This window comes from Cornus florida, unplaced genomic scaffold, assembly GCF_030987335.1.
Source record: "Cornus florida cultivar Cherokee Brave unplaced genomic scaffold, ASM3098733v1 CherokeeBrave_3.0.0_Hap2_Chr01, whole genome shotgun sequence".
In the NCBI taxonomy this organism is placed as follows: domain Eukaryota; kingdom Viridiplantae; phylum Streptophyta; class Magnoliopsida; order Cornales; family Cornaceae; genus Cornus; species Cornus florida.
This window is the reverse complement of record NW_026775571.1, coordinates 112,620,052-112,645,451: the sequence shown is the minus strand read 5'-3', so window position 1 is coordinate 112,645,451 and position 25,400 is coordinate 112,620,052. Positions and strand designations below refer to the sequence as shown.

Genomic DNA, 25,400 nt, shown 5'->3' with positions numbered 1-25,400 from the left:
ATGCCTTCACGTGGTTTAAAATATAGCATGTCATTAGAATGTTTCAAAAGAACTTTTCCATTATCAAGGATATACTCAGATTTACCTCTATAGGTTTTTGGCTGCATAGCTTTTGTTCATATACCCAATAATACTCAGTCCAAACTTGATCCTCGAGCTGAAAAATGTGTTTTCATAGGGTATGCTTCTAATCAAAAGGGATATAAGTGTTATAATCCCCAAACAAGAAAATTTTATGTAAGTATGGATGTCTCTTTCTTTGAAAATAAATCCTACTTTCCCAAAAATTCTCTTCAGGGGGAGAATGAGGTGATGGAAGAAAATTTTTGGGATTTATCTCCTACTCCTTTACCAAATGTGATTTTGACTCCTTCACCTCGTCCTACTGTTGTTCCCGAAATTCAAAATCAGGAACAATGTGATAAAACCAATGAAAACAATGAAGAAAATCCTAGTCAAATAGTGCCAAACATTATTGTATCTGAAACAGGGGAAGAATCACTACAACCGGGCACAAAAGTTCCCAATACTGAGCCTCTGGTTTATACTCGGAGAATATTTCATCAAAAGAGTCGAAGTCAGCCTATTCCTCTTGGAATTGATCAATCTCAATCTCCGGGAACTGGACTTCCAGATATCATAGGTAATTCTGATCCTAACTCATCTTCAGTTCCTATTGTTTCTCCTACTTAAGAACTATCAGACCTCGATATTCCTATAGCTGTTAGGAAAGGCATTCGAATTAAATATCCAAATCTAAAATATCCCATTGCCAAATACCTTTCTTATGAAAAACTCTCTCATACTCATAGAGTTTTTGCCTCAAAAATCTCACACTTGTTTGTCCCGAGAAACATTCAGAAAGTTCTTGATGATCCGAATTGGAAGTTAGCAGTGATGGAAGAGATGAATGCTCTTAGAAGAAGTGGTACTTGGGAGATAATTGATTTACCTAAGGAGAAAAGAACAGTAGGCTGCAAGTGGGTCTTTACGGTGAAATGTAAAGCTGATGGTAGCATAGAGAGGTACAAGGAAAGACTAGTAGCAAAAGGGTTCACCCAGACCTATGGAATTAATTATCAAGAAACTTTTGCTCCTGTAGCCAAGATAAACTCAATCAGAATTTTGTTATCTTTAGCTGTGAATTTTAGCTGGCCATTACACCAGTTAGATGTAAAAAATGCTTTTTTAAATGGAGATCTTAAGGAGGAGGTCTTTATGAATCTACGACCTGGGTTTGAGGGAAAATTGGGACCTAATAAAGTCTGTAGACTGAAGAAATCTTTATATGGTCTCAAACAGTCCCCTAGAGCTTGGTTTGAGAGATTTTGAAGAGCTGTGAAGAATTGTGGCTACTGTCAGAGCCAAGCTGACCATACCATGTTCTACAAACACAGTAGAGAAGGTAAGGTTGCAGTGTTAATTGTCTATGTGGATGATATAGTCTTGATAGGTAATGACAATGAAGAATTGGAGAGACTGAAAAAAAGACTTGCAGCTGACTTTGAGATCAAGGATTTGGATGCATTAAAATACTTTCTTGGAATGGAGTTTGCTAGATCCAAAGAAGGTATATTTGTGAATCAATGTAAATATGTTCTTGATTTACTTAGTGAGACAGGTCTGCTAGGATGTAAACTAGTCGAGACACCCATTGAGCCCAACCTTAAGCTGTAGCATTCTAAAGATGAAGAAGTTCTAAATAGAGAGCAGCATCAAAGACTTGTTGGAAGACTGATCTACTTGTCACATACACGTCCAGATATAGCTTTTGCAATTAGCATGGTTAGCCAGTTCATGCATTCACCTGGAAGAGAACACTTTGATGCAGTGTACAGAATTCTAAGATACCTAAAGGGGACCCCTGGAAGAGGTCTATTGTTAAAAAACCGTGGGCATTTGCAAGTTGAAGCCTATACTGATGCAGATTGGGCTGGGTGTGCTATTGATAGACGGTCAACTTCTGGCTACTGCACCTTTGTTGGAGGTAACCTTGTCACCTGGCGGAGTAAAAAACAGAATGTAATAGCGAGAAGCAGCGCAGAGGCCGAGTTTAGATTAGTTGCTTATGGAATTTGTGAGGTGTTATGGATTAAGAGACTATTGGATGAATTAAAGGTCTCTAATCCATTACCTATGAAATTGTACTGTGACAATAAAGCTGCTATTTCGATTGCTCACAATCTAGTGCTTCATGACAGAACAAAGCACGTGGAAGTAGACAAACACTTCATCAAGGAACAGCTCGAAAATGGATTAATCTATATGCCATACATTCCTACTACCAAGCAAGTTGCAGATGTGCTTACAAAGGGACTTCCTACAAGACAGTTCGACCGACTAATTGGCAAGCTGATTATGGAGGATATCTTCAAACCAGCTTGAGGGGGAGTGTTGAAAAGGAAAGATTTGGTAGTAATACTCCAAATATTATTAGCTGTAAATATAATATTTGAAGAATATTTTCTGTAAATAGAATATTGGTCAAATGCTGTAAAATAGGAAATTATTAAATAGGCCAGCTAGGTATGTACGTGTATTTTCTCCAATAAAGAGAACTTGTGTAAACTCGTGAATTGTGTGCTAATACAGAGAAAAAGGTTTTTTTTTTTTTTTTTTCTTTCCTTTATTGTTTATAGTTGGATATTTGACCATTGCTTCTCCTCTATTTATTATTGTAGGTTCATTCTGAATATTTACCTTTACATCATAGATGGCTCATTTCCTTCTAACTGATACGATTTTATTTTAACAGAATTTGGTCATCAAAACCAAAAGCTCTCGTCGAATACATGCCATGTTATTTTTGACCTTTTTGATGAGTCTATCGCTCTTTGTTGATCGAAATATTTAAGCGTGACCTATTCATATCGGTAAGTAATCAACTAGCTTTTGATTTTTCTGCACACTTGCTTTAGATTCCAAATAGGACATGTTGACCCTACTAACATTACAACAGATACAGCTCTTTCTGTAAACACTAGTTTATTTGAGGGCACATAAGGTGGCAATATTTTAAAATTACACTATCAACTTTTCTGTTATAAAGCTTTGGTTGCTGTATCAGATTGATTCAAACCTCTCATTGAATGTTATGAACCCTTTATTCTTATGAAACTCTTTTTGTTGTCTTTATTTTCATCAAAAAAACAGGTCCCAAATGGAATTGGAAGCATTCTGGGTTGGGATTGTACTATTATTATCGTATTCATATCAATTCAAGAGAACCTTTGCTAGAATCTTATTCATTAGCAAGTTTGTTGGCAGAATTTGCTTATCTGCCTTTTTTTTTTTTGGTCCAGTGGGGAATTGGGTGTCCTTTTTCTTCTCCCAGTGAAGGAAAGTTGGGGGTAAATTTTGAAGGAGATTATATTGTAATCATTGTTGCATTTAAATTCTACGTTTTGTATTATTGCTGAAATTTCTTAATAAATGTTTACTCAACTGGTTGTGTATAAAAACCTTTCCCCCCCCCCCCCCCCCCAAAAAAAAGGTCGTGTATGTGATGTATTGTGTGAGAAAAAAAGAAGATGATGTATTGTGAATTAATCAAGAAAAAAATAATAATAAATAACGAAAAGCACTAGTATAATATTCATCGGCTAGTTGTGGATGCTGCTCCTACCCCCTTGTCTGCAAAGAGGATCCCAAGCTTTCTGGCACCATGAGTTTCTCTAACATTGAAGTATGAACATCCTAATTACAAAAATAAAATAAATAAATAAAAAAAATAAAAAATTGCTTTGGAGTAGTGATGGAGAGTTAGGCTTGGTAATTTGTGTTCGTAGTCATAATCGTATTGATGTAAGGTTGTTATACTAAGCAGATAAATTCAAACCCAACCCATTTAATAATCATGTCAAGAACCTTCAATATTAACCCAACTCGTTTAGTACCCAAACCCAACTCATCTAATAATCGTGTTAAGAACCTTCAACACTAACCCAATTCGTTTATTAAACGGGTAAATGTGAAAAATTTGTCACAATTAATCCAAATATTTAAAATAAGAAGAAAAATCATAAGGCATAGACAAGGTTTATGTTGAAATGACTTAACTATCTATAATAATGAGGTTTAAACAGGTAACATATTACATATGTCATATTCACGATTATAACACGTTGATTTAAACGAGTTACACGGGTTGAACATGTCAACCTTAATCCAATACAGTTAAGTAAAAGAGTTAATCGTGTCAACCCATTTATGACTCAAATTCATTTAAAATTAACCCAAACCCGCTTATCTCGTATTGTGTTCGAATCGTGTTGGTGAGTCGAGTCGTAATTTGCCATATGAAAAGTCTACTTTCTCTCTCTCAATTGGTGGACCCGTTAACAACTGCATGAGAATCGAATAAAAGAAAAATATCTAAACTTTTAACTTCCTACGATTTATTATTGTTATTATTTTTCCTCAAAAGCTTACAAAAACATGAGAAATTAGCAGCCATTGAGGCCACACATCCCATTAATATCACATGCCTACAACACTTAGTTTGATTAAATTTTCTTAGTTTGATTCTTGGGCTTGTACAACTTGATACAACTACACACACACACACACACAAATATATATATATATATATATATATATATATATATATATAATAACAAAAACAAATCAAGCCCTAGCTCAAGTGATAAAAATAAGGTCAGATTAAGCTCTAATTGGGGTATCTTATTGGGTCTGGCTGGGCCTTAAGCTTGGGTTACACTTTTATATATTGGGTCTGTAAGTTGCACTCCTAATTTGTAATTTGCTTTGTACATATTTTTGATAATAAGTGAAATCATATTTTTACCATTTTTAAGTGTATTTTTAATTTTTTTTATTGCATCTCATAACTAATATTATAATATATTTTTTTGGCATACTGAATAATTTTCTTTTTCCTTCCTTGTGTTTATTCAGGGACAATATTGCTTGGTGCAACACTAAAAAGTTACGTTCAGGTAAAATATACAAGTTTGGGATTTCTTATTTACTGTCTAAAAGCATTTTTATTTTAAAAAATTGCGTTTAAATGTGTTTGGTAATTATTAGAAGCGATTTTAATGGTTATCAAATTTAGTTCAGTTTAGTTCAGTAGGATGCGTTTTGAATAGAGGTTGAATATTTTAGGTAATTTTTTTTATTAGATAATTTTGTCCATTTTACTTATAATGATAATTATACCCCTTCCTTAATAAAGTTACTATTATCAAATATGGTAATATCATATTAAATTATATTATTGTAAAATTAGCAATAAAAGTAAATAATTTTATTGTCAAAACTAAATCAAAAAATCCAGTAGGCAATAACAATTATGTAGTAATTGCATAGGGTTAAATTCTGAAAATAAAACAATTACAGATAGTCATTTCGGTCAAATTTTTTTTTTTAAAAAAATTAAAAATAATTACAAATATGTTACTTGGTACCCAAGCATTTCACTGACTAAATACGTCTTTTCACCATCATAGCGTTTCATTGAAGCCGAAGTACATGACATAATTGTGTCCCAGCTTCGGTCATCTGCACCAGCCTTTCTGGATTTTAAATTTCTAAAACTGTCACTTCAGCTTTTTTAAGAGCCACATTAGCAATTCCAAGAAATACATCTCTCCAGAAACATGTACTCCATTAGGCTCTCCAAATTTTCCTTCTTAAAAAAAAAATTAAAATTAAAATTAATTAAATTAAATTTTTTATTATTAATTTTTTTTGACTTTTCCTAACGGCTATATTTTTCATCTTATATATTGAATATTCATTTGCTCATGTGAAAATCATCACTACATTCATCTCTCTCCATTGTAGCAAAATATCATTATCCATCTTTTTTAATTTTGAAATTTCAATGATTTCGTCATCACAAGTTTTTCTTTTGGCAGACTCTAATTCTTCATTTTCCCCGTCATGCTCTTCGGAAGATGACTTTATTGCCGCATTGATTCAACGAGATCAAGATGAATTCTATGAAATAATAAATTCAGTGAGGCCAGAGATAATTAAGCAAGTATTTCAAGTCTATAATAAGAAACAATAGATTCATCATGACTAAGAGGGAAGCCATTATTAGCTAATGAAGACTAGTTCAACGAGAATTACGCATATCCATTAGAGTACTTTCACATGCGATTCAGGATGCGACGAAAACTTTTTCTTTGTATCCTTAATGATGTCAAAGCTTATGATGACTACTTTGTCCAAAAAAAGGATGTGACTGGTCGTCTGGGATTATCTTCTATACAGAAAATAACAACTGCTGTTCGTATACTCACATATGGTTGTGCAGCCAATCATTATGATGAGTATATTAAAATGGGCGAGAGCACTGCCATTAAATGCTTGAAGGCATTTTGTAATGCTATTATTGTTGTGTATGCAGAGGAGTATATGCGCCCACCCAACGAAACCGACATAACACGTCTGCTTGAAGAAGGGGAGCAGATAGGATTCCTATATATGCTTGGTTCTATTGACTGTATGCACTAGGAGTGGAATAATTGCCCAGTGGAGTGGTACAACACATATAGGGGACGCTCTAGTAAGAATACTCTCATATTGGAAGTAGTTGCCTTATAAGATTTATGAATCTGACATGCATTCTTTAGAATGCCGAGTTCACATAATGATATAAATATGTTGGATCATTCCTCGGTACTCAACGGTATCGTCAATGACCAATTACCTTCGGTTAATTATATAGTGAATAGACATCACTATAGAGTAAGTTATTACTTATCTGATGGTATATATTCTAAGTGGACAACTTTGATGCAGACTACCCCACACCCAACCACTGGAAAAGAAAAATTGTTTACTCAACGACAAAAGACATGCAAAAAAGATATGGAACGAGCTTTGGGGGTATTACAGATCAAGTGGGCAATAACGCAAGGACCAGTGCGTTATTGGGAAAAAGATGACTTGCGCCTCATAATGAGAACGTGCATCATCCTTCACAATTTTATCATTGAAGATGAGCGTCACACAAATGTTGGAAAATGGACTCCACCACCGGAGGATGCAATCTCGATTCCGACTTTAAGTCATTGCCCATCGATTTTAGCGGCACACATATTATCTCGCCAACTTTATATTTGCAACAAAGAGACAAATAAACGGTTGATGAATGATTTGATGGAAAATTTTATGGAACCACTATTGTGATGAAGATGTTTAATTTATGTTGCATTTTGTTTGCTTTTTAGATATTATGACATTTCGTATACTAGAATTTTTATTATGTAATGATTTTTTAAGATTAAAAATAATGAATTGGAATAAGAAAATAATGATTACAAAATCCTATCGGAATAAGAAAATGAAATTTTAATTGTTTTTTTTTTAAAGAAAGTCTTACAAAATTGAATTTTTTAAACTTTTTTTTTTAAAAAAATTATAGCCGTTAAGGCACTATTTGTATCAGCCAAATAGCGTTGTAACAGCCAAATGCATTGTTTATGGCAGCAATTTAAAATTTAAAGCAAAAAAAAAATTATTTATTTTTGGCCCAAATAATTTTTTTTTTTGGACAAGCAATGCCTAAACAATATATTTTTTATTGAATGAATTTTATTTTATTAAAAAAAAAAAAAAAATGAGCTCAAAATAACCTATTTTTGGGCTTTTCCAAAAAAAAGAGCTGCAACAGTGCCTTAGTTTAAAAAAAACAAAAAAACCTTCAGGAAAAACGTCGTCGTTTTGCTAAAGGCAGGAAGGAAAAAAAAAAAAAAAAAACCTATCGGGCTCCGGCTCGCAGTATTCCGCGATGTGGGCCCGCCCACTTTCCCCCAGGCCGCTGCAGGCCCATTTTGGTCGCGGAATATAACTTGCCCTACACTAAAACCTATCGATCGGTTCGTGGTCTTTTCTCCAACTCACACACACAGTGACGATCAATACTCGCTTTCGCTTCTCCTCTTTGCAACCAATCGATCGACGAATCAAAGCTTTTGCTGTTCTTCTTAGATTCTGGTAAGTTCTTCAAACCTTATCCCTAATTACTGGTTCTTTAATGTTTCCTATTAATTCTTTTATATTTATTTTAGGTTAGTGTTAATTTTACGTTTATATAAACTACTGCATCAACGAATTGAAATTCATGCGATATTTGGAATTGGATTTAAGGACTAATTTTAGGTTATCCCTAATTACTGGTTCCGTATTAATTCTTTTGTCCTAATTTTTTTGAGAGTGAAAAAAGCAAAGTATGTATGAAGGTTAGTGTTAATTTGATGCATCAACGAATTGAAATTCATGCGATATTTGGAATTGGATTTAAGGACTAATTTTAGGTTATCCCTAATTACTGGTTCTTTAATGTTTCGTATTAATTCTTTTGTCCTAATTTTTTTGAGAGTGAAAAAAACAAAGTATTTATGAAGGTTAGCGTTAATTTTACGTTTATATAGACTGCATCAACGAATTGAAATTCATGCGATATTTGGAATTGGATTTAAGGACTAATTTTAGGTTATCCCTAATTACTGGTTCTTTAATGTTTCGTATTAATTCTTTTGTCCTAATTTTTTTGAGAGTGAAAAAACGAAGTATTTGTGAAGGTTAGCGTTAATTTTACGTTTATATAGACTGCATCAACGAATTGAAATTCATGCGATATTTGGAATTGGATTTAAGGACTAATTTTAGGTTATCGTTAATTACTGGTTCTTTAATGTTTCCTATTAATTCTTTTGTCCTAATTTTTTGAGAGTGAAAAAAACATAGTATTTATGAAGGCATTGCGAATAAATGAAGTGTGTTTAGTCCTGCATTAATGATTGTTCTCTGTTAATATGAAGCACATTTTGTTGCAGTGATTTGTGCATTGCTTTCTTTAGGTCAATGATTATGGTGTATGAGAGTTGATCTGGAAATCTGAACTCTGTTCCTCTTCAGTTTTTGTAGTTTCCAGCTATGTTTGCTGCTGAAACTATAGTAATGAGGAAGTTGAGGATCAAAACTGAATCCAAACAAACTAAGACTGAATCTACGACTCGATGCAACTTTGGCCAGCAGGCTGTCTTAAAGGTGAAGTTGTCGGAACCAGGCTGTCACATGCGAAGACCTCCAGGATTGGTAGAAAGTCAAAAGGTGAAGAGGCAGAAGATAGATCAGAGCGTGTCACAGCAGTGTTCTACCATTCTGAAGAAATTGACGACTAATCCATCTGCCTGGCCTTTCAATCAGCCAGTGGATCCTGATAAATTGAATATTCCTGATTACTTTTCTATAGTTTCTGAACCCATGGATTTGGGAACGATAAAGACCAAACTGGAGAAGAATTTGTATTCCAGCGCTGAAGAGTTTGCTTCTGATGTCAAACTGACCTTTTCCAACGCCATGCTGTATAATCCTCCAGACAACTATGTTCATCTCATGGCCAAGGATTTAGACAATATGTTTAATTCAGGATGGAAGTGCTTGGAGGCAAAATGGAATTGTAAGAGCAAAAGAGATGAACAAATGTTTATTTCAAGTGAAAGACCAAAGAATATTGATGTTTTAGGGCAGAATAGGAGTTCTTTGGAGATAAGAGCAGCAAAAGTAAGTAATTTTCGGGTGATTACCATATCAAAATTACTTTTACCTTTTAGTTTTTTGCAGTTGGTTCTAAAACTTCGTGTTGGTTTGGGTTCTTAAATGTATTATCTATTTGACCATCTCTCTTCTTTACACAGGCGGAGCCTACTAAAATGAAAGGAAATGGCAGGTTCCAATCTTCAGGGAAGATGTTCCACAATGGTATGAAGTGGCAGAATACAATTTCTGTTACGGGTACTAGAAGTGCTTCAGGTTCCAACAATATCAAACCTTCATTGGCTGTCTCCAAATGTGCATGTGGCAGTGTGAGATGCCAATGTGGACGTCAAAATGATTTTGTCTGTTCATCTTCAAGTGGTTAGTTGATATTTTCTCATGCTGCTTCTCTACTCTGGATTTCCAGTAGTTGACTGACTTAATTCCAATCTTGCTTTTGGTACAGATTTGTCTTCAGAGAAATCATTGGAACAAGATCATCATGATGCTTGTAGAACGGTACATATCTCAGTATTTTGTTCATGTCATGGATTTATAACGAGATTTATTATATTTGATTTGCTTGCTATTCAAATATGAGTAGAAATCTTTGTATATAAATCTAGGACTGCGAGGTACAAATGAGCACATCATCCCTGATGAGCACATCATCCCAGATGAGCAAATCAGATTCTGATGGTAAGGATTTGTATTAACTGATATTTTACCTGTTGTTTCTTGGTAATCTAAGAATTGACTTGACATCTGAAATTATTTAAAGGGGCCGCAAGTGCTTTGGATGAAGAAAAATTTTGTTCTAGTCCACAACTTTCGACACTTGCTACTACTTCTGCTTCTGGAGAAGGTTAGTTTGTTTGTAAGTTATGTCTGACTTAAGTGTTTTTAAATGCAACCACTCATATACTCATATATACATCCTTGCATTTCCGCTGTTTGTTCATTTGGTTTAGCTTGCACACCACTTATTGATGTCCAACTGTCACCAAAGAAGGCTCTCCGTCATGCAATGCTAAAGAGTCGCTTTGCAGATACTATCTTGAGAGCAGAACAGAAGGGACATTTAAATCATGTAATGAATTTTGATGTGCAGAATTATGATAGTTATTTCTAGCAAAGTTAGAAGTAGTATAGTGGTCGAGCATGCAGTGTTGCTTACTAAGTTTGTCATTGATCTCAGGGTGGTAAAGCTGATGTGTTAAAAATGAGGCAGGAGAAGGAAAAAATGAAAAGAATGCAGCATGAAGGTATTAAATGAACTTCGTACCTGTCTATAAATAGATATATGCTTTCAGTATTATATATTTGTATGTGCTACTGAGCTAACACATAATTCTCCCTTTTTAATATAATAATGACATTTCTTCTTAGATTTGAGTGAAAATTTGAAGGTCTAGAGGGTGGTTATTGACCTATCATGCACAAAATATTTAATTCTTTAATCTATTTCAAGCTGGTTGGGAATTGATGAAACGAAATTTGAAGTGTATTATGATGGTATTACAAATAGAATAGAACAGAACAGAATTGGGACAAGGAAAATGTTAAAGTAGGATGTGAGGACCTTTTAAGTGCCTGGTTTATCAAATACCCAAATCCTAAGACACATGGACTCGATAAACATTTATCTCTCTCTCTCTCTCTCTCTCTCTCTTGTGCGTGCGTTAAGGGATGGAGGCTAGACGAGAACATGAAATCTGTGATCTAATCAACTTTGGCAGCATTAATTCATCCTATCATATTATTTTTATTGGAGTTTTTATTCATTTTTGTTCTTACTATGAGGTGCTTCTCTTTTTATGGAAAAGCTATAGAAAGTTCTGCAACTTTGTTTTTGAACTGGTAATTTTACTGTTCACAGAGGTGTTAAGAATTCAAGCTGAAATCAAGGCTGCTGAAGCTGCCTCGCGACTAAGAGCAAAAGCTGAACTCAAAATGCAGCTGGAGAGAGAAAGAGAAGCTGCCCGACTTGAACTAGAGAAGGTATGTCTATGTCTCAGTATCTCTTTCATGTAGATGTTCAAATTTGTTGAGACACCTTTATTACAAAAGGGATCTTACCTGTTGTAAATCTTACCCACATTCAGATAGAGAAGAGCGTGGAGATTGATGAAAATTTGAAGATCTTTAAAGAACTTGAGATGCTTTGTGGGTGTTCGCCATTTGGTCGCTTCTGTAATGCGTTGGAACAGCTCGGTTTGTATATAAAGGAGGAGTACCTGGTGGGTGAGAACGAGGATATATATTCATAAATCTGAAAACTCTTTCTTTCGTCTGTGATTTTCACCAACTCTGATTGTATATTCTTGTTTAGTGGAGTGGGAAAAAAAAGGTTGGATGTAAATGATCTTCTCAGTGAAGGATTTTAGATGAGGCAAAAAAAGTGTAGCAATATAGATGATGAGTGGAACTTATTAGGTGGGGCCTCCTTCCCGTTCTCATCTCCATTTTTTGAGAGGGGATGTATCTGGATTTAGGGATATTAGAAACTGTTTATAATATATAGCTATAGCCTGAAGAGGGGGCTTCCATTGAGTTTCATATCCATGACTCTGTTGTATTGTCAATGCAAAGTTGATGTTTACCATTTTTCAGATTATGCGTCTGCTTTTCCCTGTCCCTACTACTATTTGATTTTGATACAAATATTATATATAGTACGGTCTTAAGCTGCGGTCACAAACCATCACAATCTGGTCTCAATTTTATAAGGTCTGTTGCATTTTGAATTTTCATGGTGACTTGTAAGGTTGTAATTTAATGTTTTCTTCTTTATTGCTGCTATTTTAAAACTAGGGGTGACAATTTATGCCTAAATTCATTAAACCCTTCAAGGAGATCTACTAAAATTAAATCGTTTGGACACTCAATTTAAGTGTGTTTTTCTCTTTCCTTTATAAAAAAAATATTATAAACATTTTTTTTTTGGTATTCAACAATCATAATAGTAATAATTATTAATATTATTGGAAGTTTAGGAGTTCTAAATGGTTGAAATCAAAATTTTAATGTAAGAACGAATTTTTTTTTTCATTTTAATATTCAACAATCATAATAATAATAATATTATTAATGTTACTAGAATAGTAGAAGTTTTCATATTATTAATAATATTTTTTGTAATAATATTAATCTTAATATTTTCTGTTATATATTAATATATTATTAATATTTTCCGTTGATCTCTCTATTCTCATTTTTGTCTCTCCTCCTATTCTCTAATCCCATGTTTCACTCTCATATTCTCTCTTCCCCGTTTCTCTCTCCTCTGTTTTCACGTTCTCTCTTCCCCGTGAGACCCAAAAATTAATAAATTTAATATAAAAACATTTTTTGTAATTTTTTTGGTATTCAATAATTAAAATAATTTGACAGTCTGTATTTAAAAATATTTAAGTAATTGGGTTGGGTATCCATTTAATACCCAATTCTTTTATGACCCATCATAAATGGGTTATTGATTCGTTCGTTCATGATCAACCCAACGCCCAAATCCACCAAATTGCTACCCCTACTCAAAATCATAATTTTAAAGAATCAGAAGCGTAATCAAAATCATAATTTTAAAGAATCAGAAGCTAAGGGGAGGAAGATAACTTTAAATTTTGTAGGATTTTAAATCACAGTAACTTCACTGACACAAAAGATTCCCCAAAAAAAAAAAAAAACACCAAAACAAAAAATTTCCCTATTTGTACCATCCTAAAAAATTTAGCTCTTTAAAATTTTCAGTATTCATTGTCTTTTGAATAATAGAAAATCCATTGATCATGTTACGAAACCAACAAAAAAAAAAAAAAAAAAAGACTACTTACTAATGAAGGATACTAAAAAATTTGTGTAACCCACGTAAAGCCACAAATTAAGAGCTCAAAGAGGTCAAAATTTAGTTCGAACATAGCTCTGTTCATTAGCTAAAAAATTTAGAAATTCAACCTAAAGATAAATCACATGATAGTTGTTAGAATGTAAAAATTATAAAAAAAGGGGGAATTGTAAACATGTACGAGTTATGAGGCACAAATCTACAAAAGTTACTCATTGGCCCTGTCAAAGTAAAAACATTCCCGGGAATCCAGAAAATAAAACCAGTGCAAATTGAATATTAGCATATACCTAACAAGAAGGTGCTGCAAGTTTCAAGAGAAAAGTTCACTGATAAACTCAACAACTCAAAGAGCCTTCCCTTCAACTATTTGGAATTGGGATTGTGCCGGGAAAATGTCAGTGATCTATGCTAAAAATCCACAATGGTAAAGCAACAAATCACAAGAAAACACGCATAGTTCGTTTAACATTCTGAATATAGTATCCAGCCTCTACTGCAATCCCAGACAGGCATATTGCATCCTCTTGGAACTGTACAGTTCATACGGTGTACTTATTCTTGGCAGCTCTGTCAAGTTTCTTTGCATCATCCTGAAATAGAAAGCAAAACATTTCAACTTCGTCGTAGCCGATCACCCACATAGGCCTTATTATGAGCCAGAAAGATTTGAGAAAATAAAGTTATTCTCGTGTTGCACACAAACCATAAATCCTTACATGAAATATATACCCTATACTCTCATTGTAATCAAGAAACTCCTTCCATTGCCTGCCAATGCTAATCTGCAAACAAAAACACACATCATACATGCTGCCAATTCTATCATTGGATACAAAGCAATAATTATAATAATAGTAATAATAATTATTATTATTATTATAATTAGACAGGAAAAAAATAATTAAGAACACAACGTGGCTTGTGCCAACACTTCATTTTGGCAACACAATACTCATCACTGATGTAACAATACATGATTCTGATGAATGCATATAATTACCAACTCTATGAACATCCACATTTTTATATTTGTTCTTTTTTATGGTCTGATTCAAAGGAGAAAGGAAAAGGAGAGGGATAAATTTTTCACTGTTTTGCTGGGACAGAAGGGAATTGAAAGGAAGACGCACCGAGAACCATTTCTTTTTCCCTTTTTTTCCTTTGGACCCACACCATATTCATCGTATCTTTATTATGCTTTACTTAATTATTTAAAGCATGCTATTATCAAACTATGCAATAACTTTTTCCTTCCTCTTTTTCTTCCTACTCAACCAAACAGGAAAAGATCCTTGCTATGCTTGGAAATACCTCTTTCGTCCCTCCTATCTTCTAATTTTTCATCCTTATTACCAAATGGAGTACTAATAAATGCACACCTACTCAGTGAGTAGCCTTCACAAATTCAGGTAATGAGCCACTCATATACTCTATCCCTCATTTATCACTTCTTGGAGAGCTCCTTCCTTCATGGAATTTTATCTTCCAAGACTCGCTGCAAGTTTACCCAAATCATGGCTCAAATAACAGTGCTCGATTCCATAAAGCACATCCATATATTCTCCCTCTTTTTCCCCATGCACTTCAATTTAATTTGTTTGAAATTTTAGTATCATAAGGCTACTAAGCACAAATGCACCTCAACAATAACTGATTCTTATCCTGACCAAAAGATATATTTCATGTAATTTAATTTGGTTGGGTTTATTCAAAATCCCTTATCAGTGCTTGGATTCCTAAATCCACATTTTAAAGTTAGTCCGCTTAAAATCTGTAGATCAAAATCCAAAACATTTGTGTGTATTATCCACCAAGTAATCTAAGAAAAGACACATATACAAAATATACACGTAGACACACGGAAAGAAGATGTTTGTGACATATTTACTTCATGTAGAAGAAATCTGATACAAATTATGTGAAAGCAGTAAAATAACAAAAACATCTCTACTTGGCAACAAATTTAAACTGTCCAATTAAACATAATTGGATAACTGATTAAACTAAAGCAAGAGATATCCCCACAGATACTAACAGATTGGATATAGCAAAAAACTAAAAAGGCTTCATTATTTCAGCGAAAAACTAAGAGGCTTCATTATTTTCTAGAGAGCAAAAAAGTTTTAGAAAAGCATCATTCAGTATAGTATAACCTTTGGAACTATTCATCATGACTTGTATGTTTCACCTTCACGTTGTTCAACATGTGTGATAATGTCAACAAGAGAAAGTGACCAAGAACTGAACAGTGCAAATCAATATATCCCTACAATGAATAAAATGACTAAGGCGTTGGAGACTTGGAAGTATCAGATGACAAATATATAGATTATCTGTGTATAATAGCTTGAATGCATTGTACCATATTTCCAGCTTTAATTACAAACGTGTTAAGATGCCATGTTGCAGAAAAAACTTGAGGTAAAAGAAGAAGAGGAACAATCACTCCAATCCCCAATAATTTATAAGTTAATTTTCTGTGATTACTCTGTTTCTTGACAACCAGGTAGAGAATTTTAATAAAAATAAGTAAAACCATCTTTGGAGATAAACCATTTTACTGCAAATGCAATCCGCATCATGATAAAGTTAAAGACCATTCAGGCATGATATGGTAATCCACAAGAAACCAAGTTAACTGACTATTACACTATCACATAGCATTTCTTAATAGACAATTCAAAATGATATATTGACACTTCTTTCCTTTTTCTTTTTCTTTTTTTGCCGGTAAGTAAGAACTAATACTTAGTTGAACTTTGAATAATATGGATTGATTTATTTATGCAAGTAACTACCTGAGCAGCTTCATTTGCAGCATTCTTTGTCCACAAAGCAATTTTTTCCTGCCTATTTCTGACATTGACAACTGCTCCACAGATTTCATCTCCATGATCAAACTGTTCTCCAATCATCGCCAGCAACTGTTACAAATTCATATAGAAAATTAGAGGGCAAATAAGAGTTTAGAATTCAATAATAATTTTTTTTTTTTTTATAGTTTAAACATACCGTATACAGCCAACAAGTGTCAGACTTCCCCTTAGCAAAGGTCACAGTCCACTTCCCTCCATTAGAACAAACAGGGTCCTCCCATTTTGGCTCAATTTTATATTTGAAACAATGGAAGTCTGCTCCCACAGCCAACTTGCTTGGATGGTGTATATTATTGTAAAGGCTGCATGCAATAATAAGGAACTTTTATATTATTGTAAGAAAATTAAAATAATCTAGGTATGTCAGTTCAAGAAGGTGTAAAACCAAAACCAACAATAAAAGATCGCAGTATTAAAGAAAGAATTTTTCCATCATGGAACAAACATTTACAGATCACTATAAAATTTTAGAAGGCAATTACCTTGAAGCAACATTCTAGGAAATCAGGTTGAGGTGGAGAATAGAGGTTTATGTCCTAAACAGAAATGCTGAAACCTAAAATTTAAAGGTAGAAACAAGGTACATCTCATGATACAAAGTCTCACCATACTTTCAAGCAATTTATTCCATGCATTAAATGAAAATAAGTTTCTCATCATCTTCACAAAATTATGATTGATCACATAAGATAAAAATAGAGGCACTGAAGACAGCACTAACTGATCAAGGATTACTGGAAAAAAGAATTAAGAACAGAGAAAACATTTTATTAAATTTGATGAGGTTAACATGGTAGTGAAACAATTTTCATGCTTTATTTCCTTTTCTCTTCATATCATTTTTAATGTACATCAAAATGATTATCAAATAGATATCTAAACAACACTAGCAGAAAACATGGTTCTTGTGAGCTTAAATAGCTCAAAACCCAAAAAGAGAAAAAATAGTAGACTCAGGTAGCTGCTTAACTGCTTCCAAATATCTAACATGCTATACATGTGTATATATATATTCTACAATCTACACTAATTAGAAAATATGCAACACATATAAAGTTCTACATCTCTATTTTTTTTTACTCACATTTTCACAATTACACTTGAACAATATAATAATTCAACTCCAAGCACCTACCCACACCGGATACTAACATGGCTATTCATTGTACCATATGTAAAAATTATATTGAACAATCAAAGCTAATTAGTTTCAATATATACGGTAGTGGTCAGACGCATATACAGGAGTAACCAGACCCATCATGATGTCTCAATTTTCATATACTTACAAAAAAAAAAAACACATGATTATTGGTTGAAATGCGTAACTTGCATTCATTCATCACCGAGCCCTTGGCTCAGTAGTATCTCCTCTTTCTCCCAGATGGGAGGTTGAAGGTTCAAGTCCATCAATCAGGTAATAGTGGGTGTGTGTGCTTAACAATGACACACGCATAACACACAAACAAAGAAAACAGGGAAAAAAGCATTTGCTTAAAAGCAACTAGTTTAAAGATCTCTGACATATCGTGGAATTCAGCGGAATTCATCACACAGAAAATGTGTTTAAGATGATCACAAGAAGACAGAAAAATTTGGTCAAAGAAGCTCAACTAAGAGAGAAAGAGATGCATATCCAGTCCCCCCTGAAAATAGATTATGTATAAATAATCACAAAAATAAAGGACACGTTTATCAACTTCATACAGCACACAGATAATATTTATTTTACCAAGTAGAAACAAGTACTACTTCACTTTGTTGAATCAACCAAAACCTACACAGATTCACCTTCACTGGGAGATTTATTAAATAGACACATAAAAGGTAGTTCCACTACAAGAAGTGTATACCTTGTAGGGAACCCACAAAAAGCATCATTAAAGAAACCTATGATTTTAACCAGCACACTGGTAACGCATTCAATCTGATATCCCAGAAACTATTACCTAATAAACATGTCACCCAAGAAACATATGACCAGTCAATGCCTTCAAAAAATGAGCACAAGAAAATGAAAAAAATTCAATGCACAACCAAAACAAACCTAAGTAGATTCCTATATAAACAGATGGTGATTTAATATCTATCATAATTCTTAAGGTGACTAAGATTAAAATTAACCAACAAATTTAGAAGAACTCTTTTTTCTGTTTAAATGGGTAAAGACCTTCACCTTGTGCCACTGATTCTAAATAAGTAAATTAAACAGTTAAACTGATGTAACATATCATTTAAGTTTGATTAAATCATCACTCCTTCCCTTAGTTTTGTTTATTTTGAATGATGATTTGTGTAATATTACAGCTACATAGCACATATCTCAAAGCCCCCCTGAGCAGCAATTCCATAATATAAAGCATACTCTACAGTTATATAAAAGCTACAACTAACCTTTATATTACAAACTTGTGGACTACAATTATCTCTTCAATTAATGAAAAAAATCCAACGATTATAAGAAAACTACTATTTATCACGTTCATATCCCACACACTCTCTATATACACCACAGAATAAAGGTAGCTCCTGGCCATCACTACCTAGAATGCGGATCGTTATGGAAATAGGAATTCTAAATTCTAATCAATTGAACATAGAAACATTCAAAATTAAAAAAATAAAGAAACACTTCAACACCCGAACAATTGCATCATCGCTAAAAATATATATATAACACCTTGTTGCTGTCTGTAATTATTAATTAGGGTACGAATGAACGATCAAGCAATCATATCTAACCCTAAGCCTACTTATCAAAAATATAAATAAAAAAAATAAAATAAAAAAGAAAAGAAAAGAAAAGAAAGATCTAACCCTAACCCTCCTCCACCACACTATCCCTAACCCTCGTCCACCACACTATCCCTCAAACATCCATCTCCAACTGATTAAGCCCTAATAAAATAATTGTTTCCAATTTGCTCATTTTAGTCGCAACCAAAATAAAAATTAACACAAGATCTCAACATTTCATTGTCGTTTTCTCTTCCTACCCAGCATTTTCAGGGATCAAATAGATGATTTAAATGGAGAGAAAAGATGAATTAAAGATCACATATATACATATGAAATATAATACAGAATACATATATATGTATGTATACGTACCCCCAGAACTCCTCGACGGTGGAGAAGGTGTAGATGGCGCGAATGGAACTACCCCAAGCGGCTTGCTTTGATTTGGCGGAGGGGTTGTCGAACCAGAACGTCCACGAGTGCTCCAGCACATGTGGTTGGCTGACGACGGCCGTCAGTTGTTTGGAAGACGACGATCCGTCATCGTCGCCGACGATCTCTCCTTCCTCTGGCTCTTCGTCATCATCGGGTTGAACCCTAGGATGGTGGTCCTCTAGGGTTAAAGATTTCTCTACATCCACCATTCTCTCTTTCTCTCGCTCTGTGTCTATTAGCTTATGTGGTCTCTGTTTCGCTTTGTCTCCGTAGTAGGGTATGTTATTTATATGGTATTATATATATATATATATATTGATAAATATGCCTATATATATACAGGGGTCATATAGCTGTAGATATGGCGCTGTGCTTTGGTTCTAGTTTTGGGCGATGTTTGTTCTTGGGGAAAATTGTCATGGAAAATATAGTTGGGAATTGGTTACTTTTGACAATAACTTTCCAGAAATAATACTTAATTATTGTAATTAAGTCCTCCAGCTATTTAATAATTAAAAAAAAATAGAGATTTTAGCTCTACAGAGCTTTTGATTGAATGAAATCTTCAGGTTTTAAAACTGAATTATGAGATTTTATATTTTAGATAACTGAATTTTTTTTTTCTTTTTTTCTAAGAAATTCTCTCCCTTTTATATTTTTTATAAAAACAATTTTCTCATTTATTTTATTTTATGAAGTCCTACTATTTTATCAATTGAACCACTTTTTTATTTTTTATTTTATATTTTTTATTCTAGTAATTAGAAACTTATTCTTATTTTTCGTAATTTTTAAAGTTGGCTGCCAAATAAGCCTTTATGCTCCACTATATATATAGTTGTAGTTTTAGGAGGCTCATTTATTTATTTATTTATTTGGGCTGGAGGCTCATCTATTCATTCATTATTAATAAGTAAACATATTTCTTTGTCATCATACATATGAGCTTTGGTATTTTAAATACACAAACCCACTATCTCGGTCGATAATTAATGACCATTGGGTGGCTGAATTTTTTTTTTATCTCCGGCGAAATTAAAAGGAGGAAAATTCAAACATTGACAAACTCACTGAGTTTTGATATTTCAGCTTTTATAAATAATTTTTTTATTAAAGAGATGCATTTTAGAACTAATTTCTAAAAATTAAAGAGGTGACCAAAAAAAAAAAAAAAAAACACACAAACCCACTATCTTGATCAATAATCAATGACCTCACTATCTGATCAATAATTAATGACCATTGGGTGACTGGATTTTTTTTCTTTTTTTTTCTTCACACTCATTAAAGTAGGTATGCGCTCTACTAATTGGGTGACCTAAATAATGCTTAGAGAAGCGATTTAGCAAATCAATCGTTAAAACATATAAGACTAGTTTGGTACGGTGGAATAAATTATAATGGGATAAGAATGGAGGTAGAAATGAAATGAGAATGAAATAGTCATTCCTTTTGTTGGAATATAGAGTGATTTGGATAGAATGACTATTCTTCAAGAATAATGGAAAATAATGATTTTAATTTTAAAATTAGCATCAAACACGAAAATGAAAAAAAATCTAATTCATTCTACTTTCTTTTATTTCATTTCACTACACCAAACTATCCCATAGAATAATATATTTAACCGTTGTTGCGAATTGAGCGTACCCACTCCCAACCGGTTGGACATTATTTTTACTTGTTAGCATGGATGTGTATTCGAATAAATCCAGCATAATACCTGCTAAATCCAACCCCTTGAGCAAGACAGAAAAAATTGTTTATTGAAAAAGAATAAAGGCTATTCATTGAGTACAGGAAGGCTTTGCTGCAGTGATTCGGGCAGTTTGGGGGCGAATATACATATATCTATGAGTATATTAAACAAAACTATCAACTGGGTTGACCGTAGTTTAATCACAAATATATAAATAGTTTATAATTATAAAATTAGGAAAGTGATAAATAAGAAAATTAGGGAAAGTGACTAAATTTATTCAAAAAATAGTTATTGCCTTTATTTATTACTTTTCTGATTTTATAATTACGAATTATTTATAAATTTGTGATTGAATTACATTAGTTATCACTAAAGATGACCTATATATCGGTAAGTAGACAAGTATTGTCTTTTCAAATTTATTTATAGTATAATCTGCCCATATTGATTGGTTTGGAACATTTTATTTTTCTTTCGAAAAGTTGGACAATTGGGAGAGAACGAAAGACATGGGTCATAGTCCATTGGGCAAACTTTGAACAAAACAAACCCAAAGCAATTAGGTTCACTACAGTTATACCCAACCTAGCAAAGCCCAAGGCAATGGAATAGCGCTTGCAACAACGTTCATCTCCGGTGGTACAAAGTCCAACACTACAAGCACGTTGAGCAGCCAACCCATTCTTACGAAGGAGTCTCTCTTTAAAATACACTAGGTTTCATCGTACTATTTTTTTTTTTTGTGAGAGTTGATACGAAATTAATTCGAATTCGATAGGGTTTAGGTATGAGTGAAAGCATTGTTTATTTGAAAATTTTGAGCGAAATGGAGAGTTGAAGGCTCCCCCAATTAATAAATACACTTAGCTGAGTCCCGCGCATCACTCCAATTTAGGTACTAAAATGGCATGTTGTCTATTACCGAATTTCTGATCCTATATATTGCAAATTTTCAAGTAATTAAGAGTTCAACTAGATGGAAATTTTCCATGGAAAAAAAGATCAACATAGTGTAGATTGTACGAATAGCACAACAGGATTATCCAGTTTCAATGAGGCAAGTCGGAGACTAATATTATACATTAATTTTAAGCACACGTACATAATTCACTTACAATATATAACTCAAACCACATCATACTCTACCATTTGTTTTTTTCTCTCATCTAATCATATATATATATGTGTGTGTGTGTGTGTGTGTGTGTGTGTGTATAATAATTACATGCCATCAAGTCTCATGGTCTTCTTCATTATTTTGAATCCTCATTTTCTCTAAGAATGACTTTCCACTGAGCTTACGGGAGAAGAAATCTTTGAAGTACTTTTCCATCACTACTCTCTTGAATAATGGGGGGTTTTGTGGGTTTATAAGGCTATGTGCAGGTCCAACCTCTGCTTCAAACTTGGGATTGAAAAACATGGCAATGGAGATTCTTTCTTTCATTGAATTCACTGTCGCCCTATTCTCAATGCTATTATACACGCCATTGCTAAAAATCTGCAAAAAAAATACAACCAAATTGAAAAGACACACAGCAATACATGTCTTATAACTTGACCATGAATTTTCTTATAGATATTGAATTGATCAAAACTGTGTAACTTACATTGGACCCTCTAATAATTAACAATTATGAGAAACCCAAAAACTGTTAGTCCATATATTAATAAATTCGATGATATTCTGTGATTTTGTTTACGAAACATTTTCTCATAATAAATGATCTTTAGTAATTTATCCTGGTATATACTTGTTCTTGTGAGTGCGGATAACTTACCAAAAATATATATATAGTGTTGGTGTAAAAAATAGTGTGTATAAAAAAAAAAGTGTATGACAAAGAAAAAATATATTATTTAATGATATAAATATTTGGGACCATATTGAGTATGTGTAATGGTTAGGGTTTGGTTTACTAAACAACCGTGAATGAGGGGAGAGAGAAATTGTGAAAAAAAATGAGATATTTTAAGAGATAAATAAAAGAAATGAGATATTTTAGGAGATAAATAATTTCTCTCTGAATTGATAAGGAGAGAGAAAATAAAAAAGAAGCGTTGATAAATTCTTTAGAATTATTGTTCAATTAGAAAACAATTACAATATATTATATATACAAGACAACTATAATATTTTGGGGCCTAACTCGCCTAAGGGTTGAGTCGCCCCATTGGCATGCCCCTAAAATAAAAGCCAAATGGGAAGTTAGGATCCATTGTGTGTATTTGTGTCTTTATTGCCAAACTAAAAAATAAATATATAAAAATAAATAAATGTTTTAATTAATTCCTAGCCAGTTTAATTTTAAAAGTGCCAATTGATCAGCCTATCTGATATATACATAAAGTTCATATATATGCCTATATGGATGCATGTCTGTGTGGGTGGAAAGAATACTAAAAAACGGTTGAAAATTAGGTAGCGTGAAATTTAGGCCAGATTCAACTGGCATATGATTACCACATTCATTTATTTTAATTTATATATGTAGATATATATGTGTGTGTGTGTACATATATGGAGAGAGAGAGGGAGAGAGAGCAAACCTCTAGAATGTCTCCAACATTCACTACAAACGAATCTGGGAGGAAATTTACAGGAATCCAAACTCCATCTTTTTTAACTTCAAAACCTTCCACTCCATTGACATGGAGAAGGATGGTGATACCGCTAGCATCTGAATGCGGCGTTAGGCCTATAACTAGCTCTGGTTGTGGACATGGAGGATAGTAAGTCATCCTCACTGATTGCATCCCATTTTCAAACATCTCTTCTCTCTCTCTCTTGTCAATCTTTAGAGCTTTGCCATCAACCCAAAAACCCTCATGGCAAGCTTCTGCAGCTCCGACAAGTAAGACTCCAAGCTATTCCTGCAGTAATATTAATCATCAAGATCATAAGAGCATGAAGTAAAGAGAAATATATACGTACTAGTATATATATATATATATATATATATATATAATTAGTCCAGTACACGAGAGTCTCGTCATTATGAGATTGGCACCTCAGTGCTGAAGGTAGTTCTGGTAGTAAGTGTGGCTTCCTTCTGTGTAAAGGATTGGTTATCATATAAAATCTGTCGGCCCAACCGACCTTTTGATCTTCAGATTGGCGTATGGTCTGTCCATGCCCTTCAACATCACCTGGCCTTTTTTTTGTATCTCATTTTCTCTTCCAATGGAAGGTTGAAGAATTCTTCAATCTCATATTTCAATTTCTCCACCAAAGGAAGAGCCAACTCCATGGTTCACCACCTATAAAAACACAATCATAATCTCTTTTTCTTTTTTTTTTTTTTTTTTTTTTTTTTTTTTTCTCAGTAAAGTACAGTCACACTCTTTTGGCAAAAAGACACTTAGATCAAATTTACCTATTTTTTGGACAAAGACACTCCCTGAAGGTTCAAAAATGGACAAAGACACCCCTTTACATGAGAAATTGACCAAATTACCCTTGGAGACTTTTTTAACTTTACAATTTAATAAATTGAACCAATTTACCCTCATAAACAATTCATTCATAAAAAAAAAAAATAATAAAAAAAAAACTTTATATTGTTCACTTTTTTTTTTTTTGTTATTTACTTTATAAATGTAATGTGGACATCTAAAATGATTTTTTGATCCAATACATATATTTCAGATAAATTATATTTTGTTATTACTTCTTTTCTTTTTCTTTTTTATTTTTAAATTAAGATGCTTAATTCTTTCATCTAAAAAAATTAAACCAATCTCTTTTTTTTAAAAATAAAAAATATGGTACCAGTATAAATTTATGCATCTTAAATTATATATCAAATATTGTGCATTTTCCAACATAAAAGGGAAAAATAATAATAATAAAACAAAGGGGGAAAAAAAAAAAAACAAAGGCATGCATAAAGTTAAGATGCATAAAGTTATACTGGTACCTATTTTCTTTTATATTGAAAAATGCATAATATTTGATATATAATTTAAGATGCATAAAGTTATACTGGTACCATATTTTTTATTTTTAAGTAAAAGAGATTGATTTAATTTTTTTAGATGAAAGAATTAAGCATCTTAATTTAAAAATAAAAAAAAAGAGAAGAAGTAATAACAAAATATAATTTATTAAAATATATGTATTGAATCAAAAAATCATTTTAGACATCTACATTTTTTAAAAGTTGGGATATTTATAAAGTAAATAACAAAAAAAAAAAAAAAAAAAAAAAAAGTGAACAATATAAAGTTTTTTTTTTTTTTTTTTTACTTTTTTTTTTTATGCATAAATTATTTATGAGTGTGG

General features: G+C 32.8%; 3 protein-coding genes across 4 annotated transcripts; 2 read left to right on the top strand and 1 right to left on the bottom strand.

The window, feature by feature from the left end:
• Nucleotides 1–6,123: 6,123 nt before the first annotated feature.
• On the top strand, nucleotides 6,124–6,486 carry LOC132280948 (uncharacterized). Its single transcript, XM_059782698.1, has one exon. It carries the CDS (start codon nucleotides 6,124–6,126, stop codon nucleotides 6,484–6,486), a length of 363 nt encoding a protein of 120 aa, XP_059638681.1.
• Nucleotides 6,487–7,834: 1,348 nt separating this feature from the next.
• Nucleotides 7,835–12,133, top strand: LOC132314507 (transcription factor GTE8-like). 2 transcript variants are annotated; one of them, XM_059813367.1, is made up of 10 exons: nucleotides 7,835–7,971; nucleotides 8,896–9,543; nucleotides 9,678–9,897; nucleotides 9,983–10,035; nucleotides 10,143–10,215; nucleotides 10,298–10,381; nucleotides 10,488–10,606; nucleotides 10,715–10,781; nucleotides 11,396–11,517; nucleotides 11,622–12,133. In XM_059813367.1, the coding sequence occupies exons 2-10, from the start codon at nucleotides 8,914–8,916 to the stop codon at nucleotides 11,784–11,786; spliced, it is 1,533 nt and encodes a 510-aa protein (XP_059669350.1). In that variant the 5' UTR covers nucleotides 7,835–7,971; nucleotides 8,896–8,913; the 3' UTR covers nucleotides 11,787–12,133. The 2 variants fall into 2 exon arrangements, with proteins under 2 accessions (XP_059669350.1, XP_059669354.1); XM_059813371.1 differs by having other exon boundaries at nucleotides 8,814–9,543.
• Nucleotides 12,134–13,606: 1,473 nt separating this feature from the next.
• On the bottom strand, nucleotides 13,607–19,801 carry LOC132314499 (eukaryotic translation initiation factor 4E-1-like). Its single transcript, XM_059813360.1, has 5 exons — nucleotides 19,351–19,801; nucleotides 16,376–16,541; nucleotides 16,162–16,287; nucleotides 14,080–14,145; nucleotides 13,607–13,953 (listed from the first exon to the last, which is right to left on the bottom strand). The coding sequence occupies exons 1-5, from the start codon at nucleotides 19,620–19,622 to the stop codon at nucleotides 13,903–13,905; spliced, it is 681 nt and encodes a 226-aa protein (XP_059669343.1). The 5' UTR covers nucleotides 19,623–19,801; the 3' UTR covers nucleotides 13,607–13,902.
• Nucleotides 19,802–25,400: the final 5,599 nt, after the last annotated feature.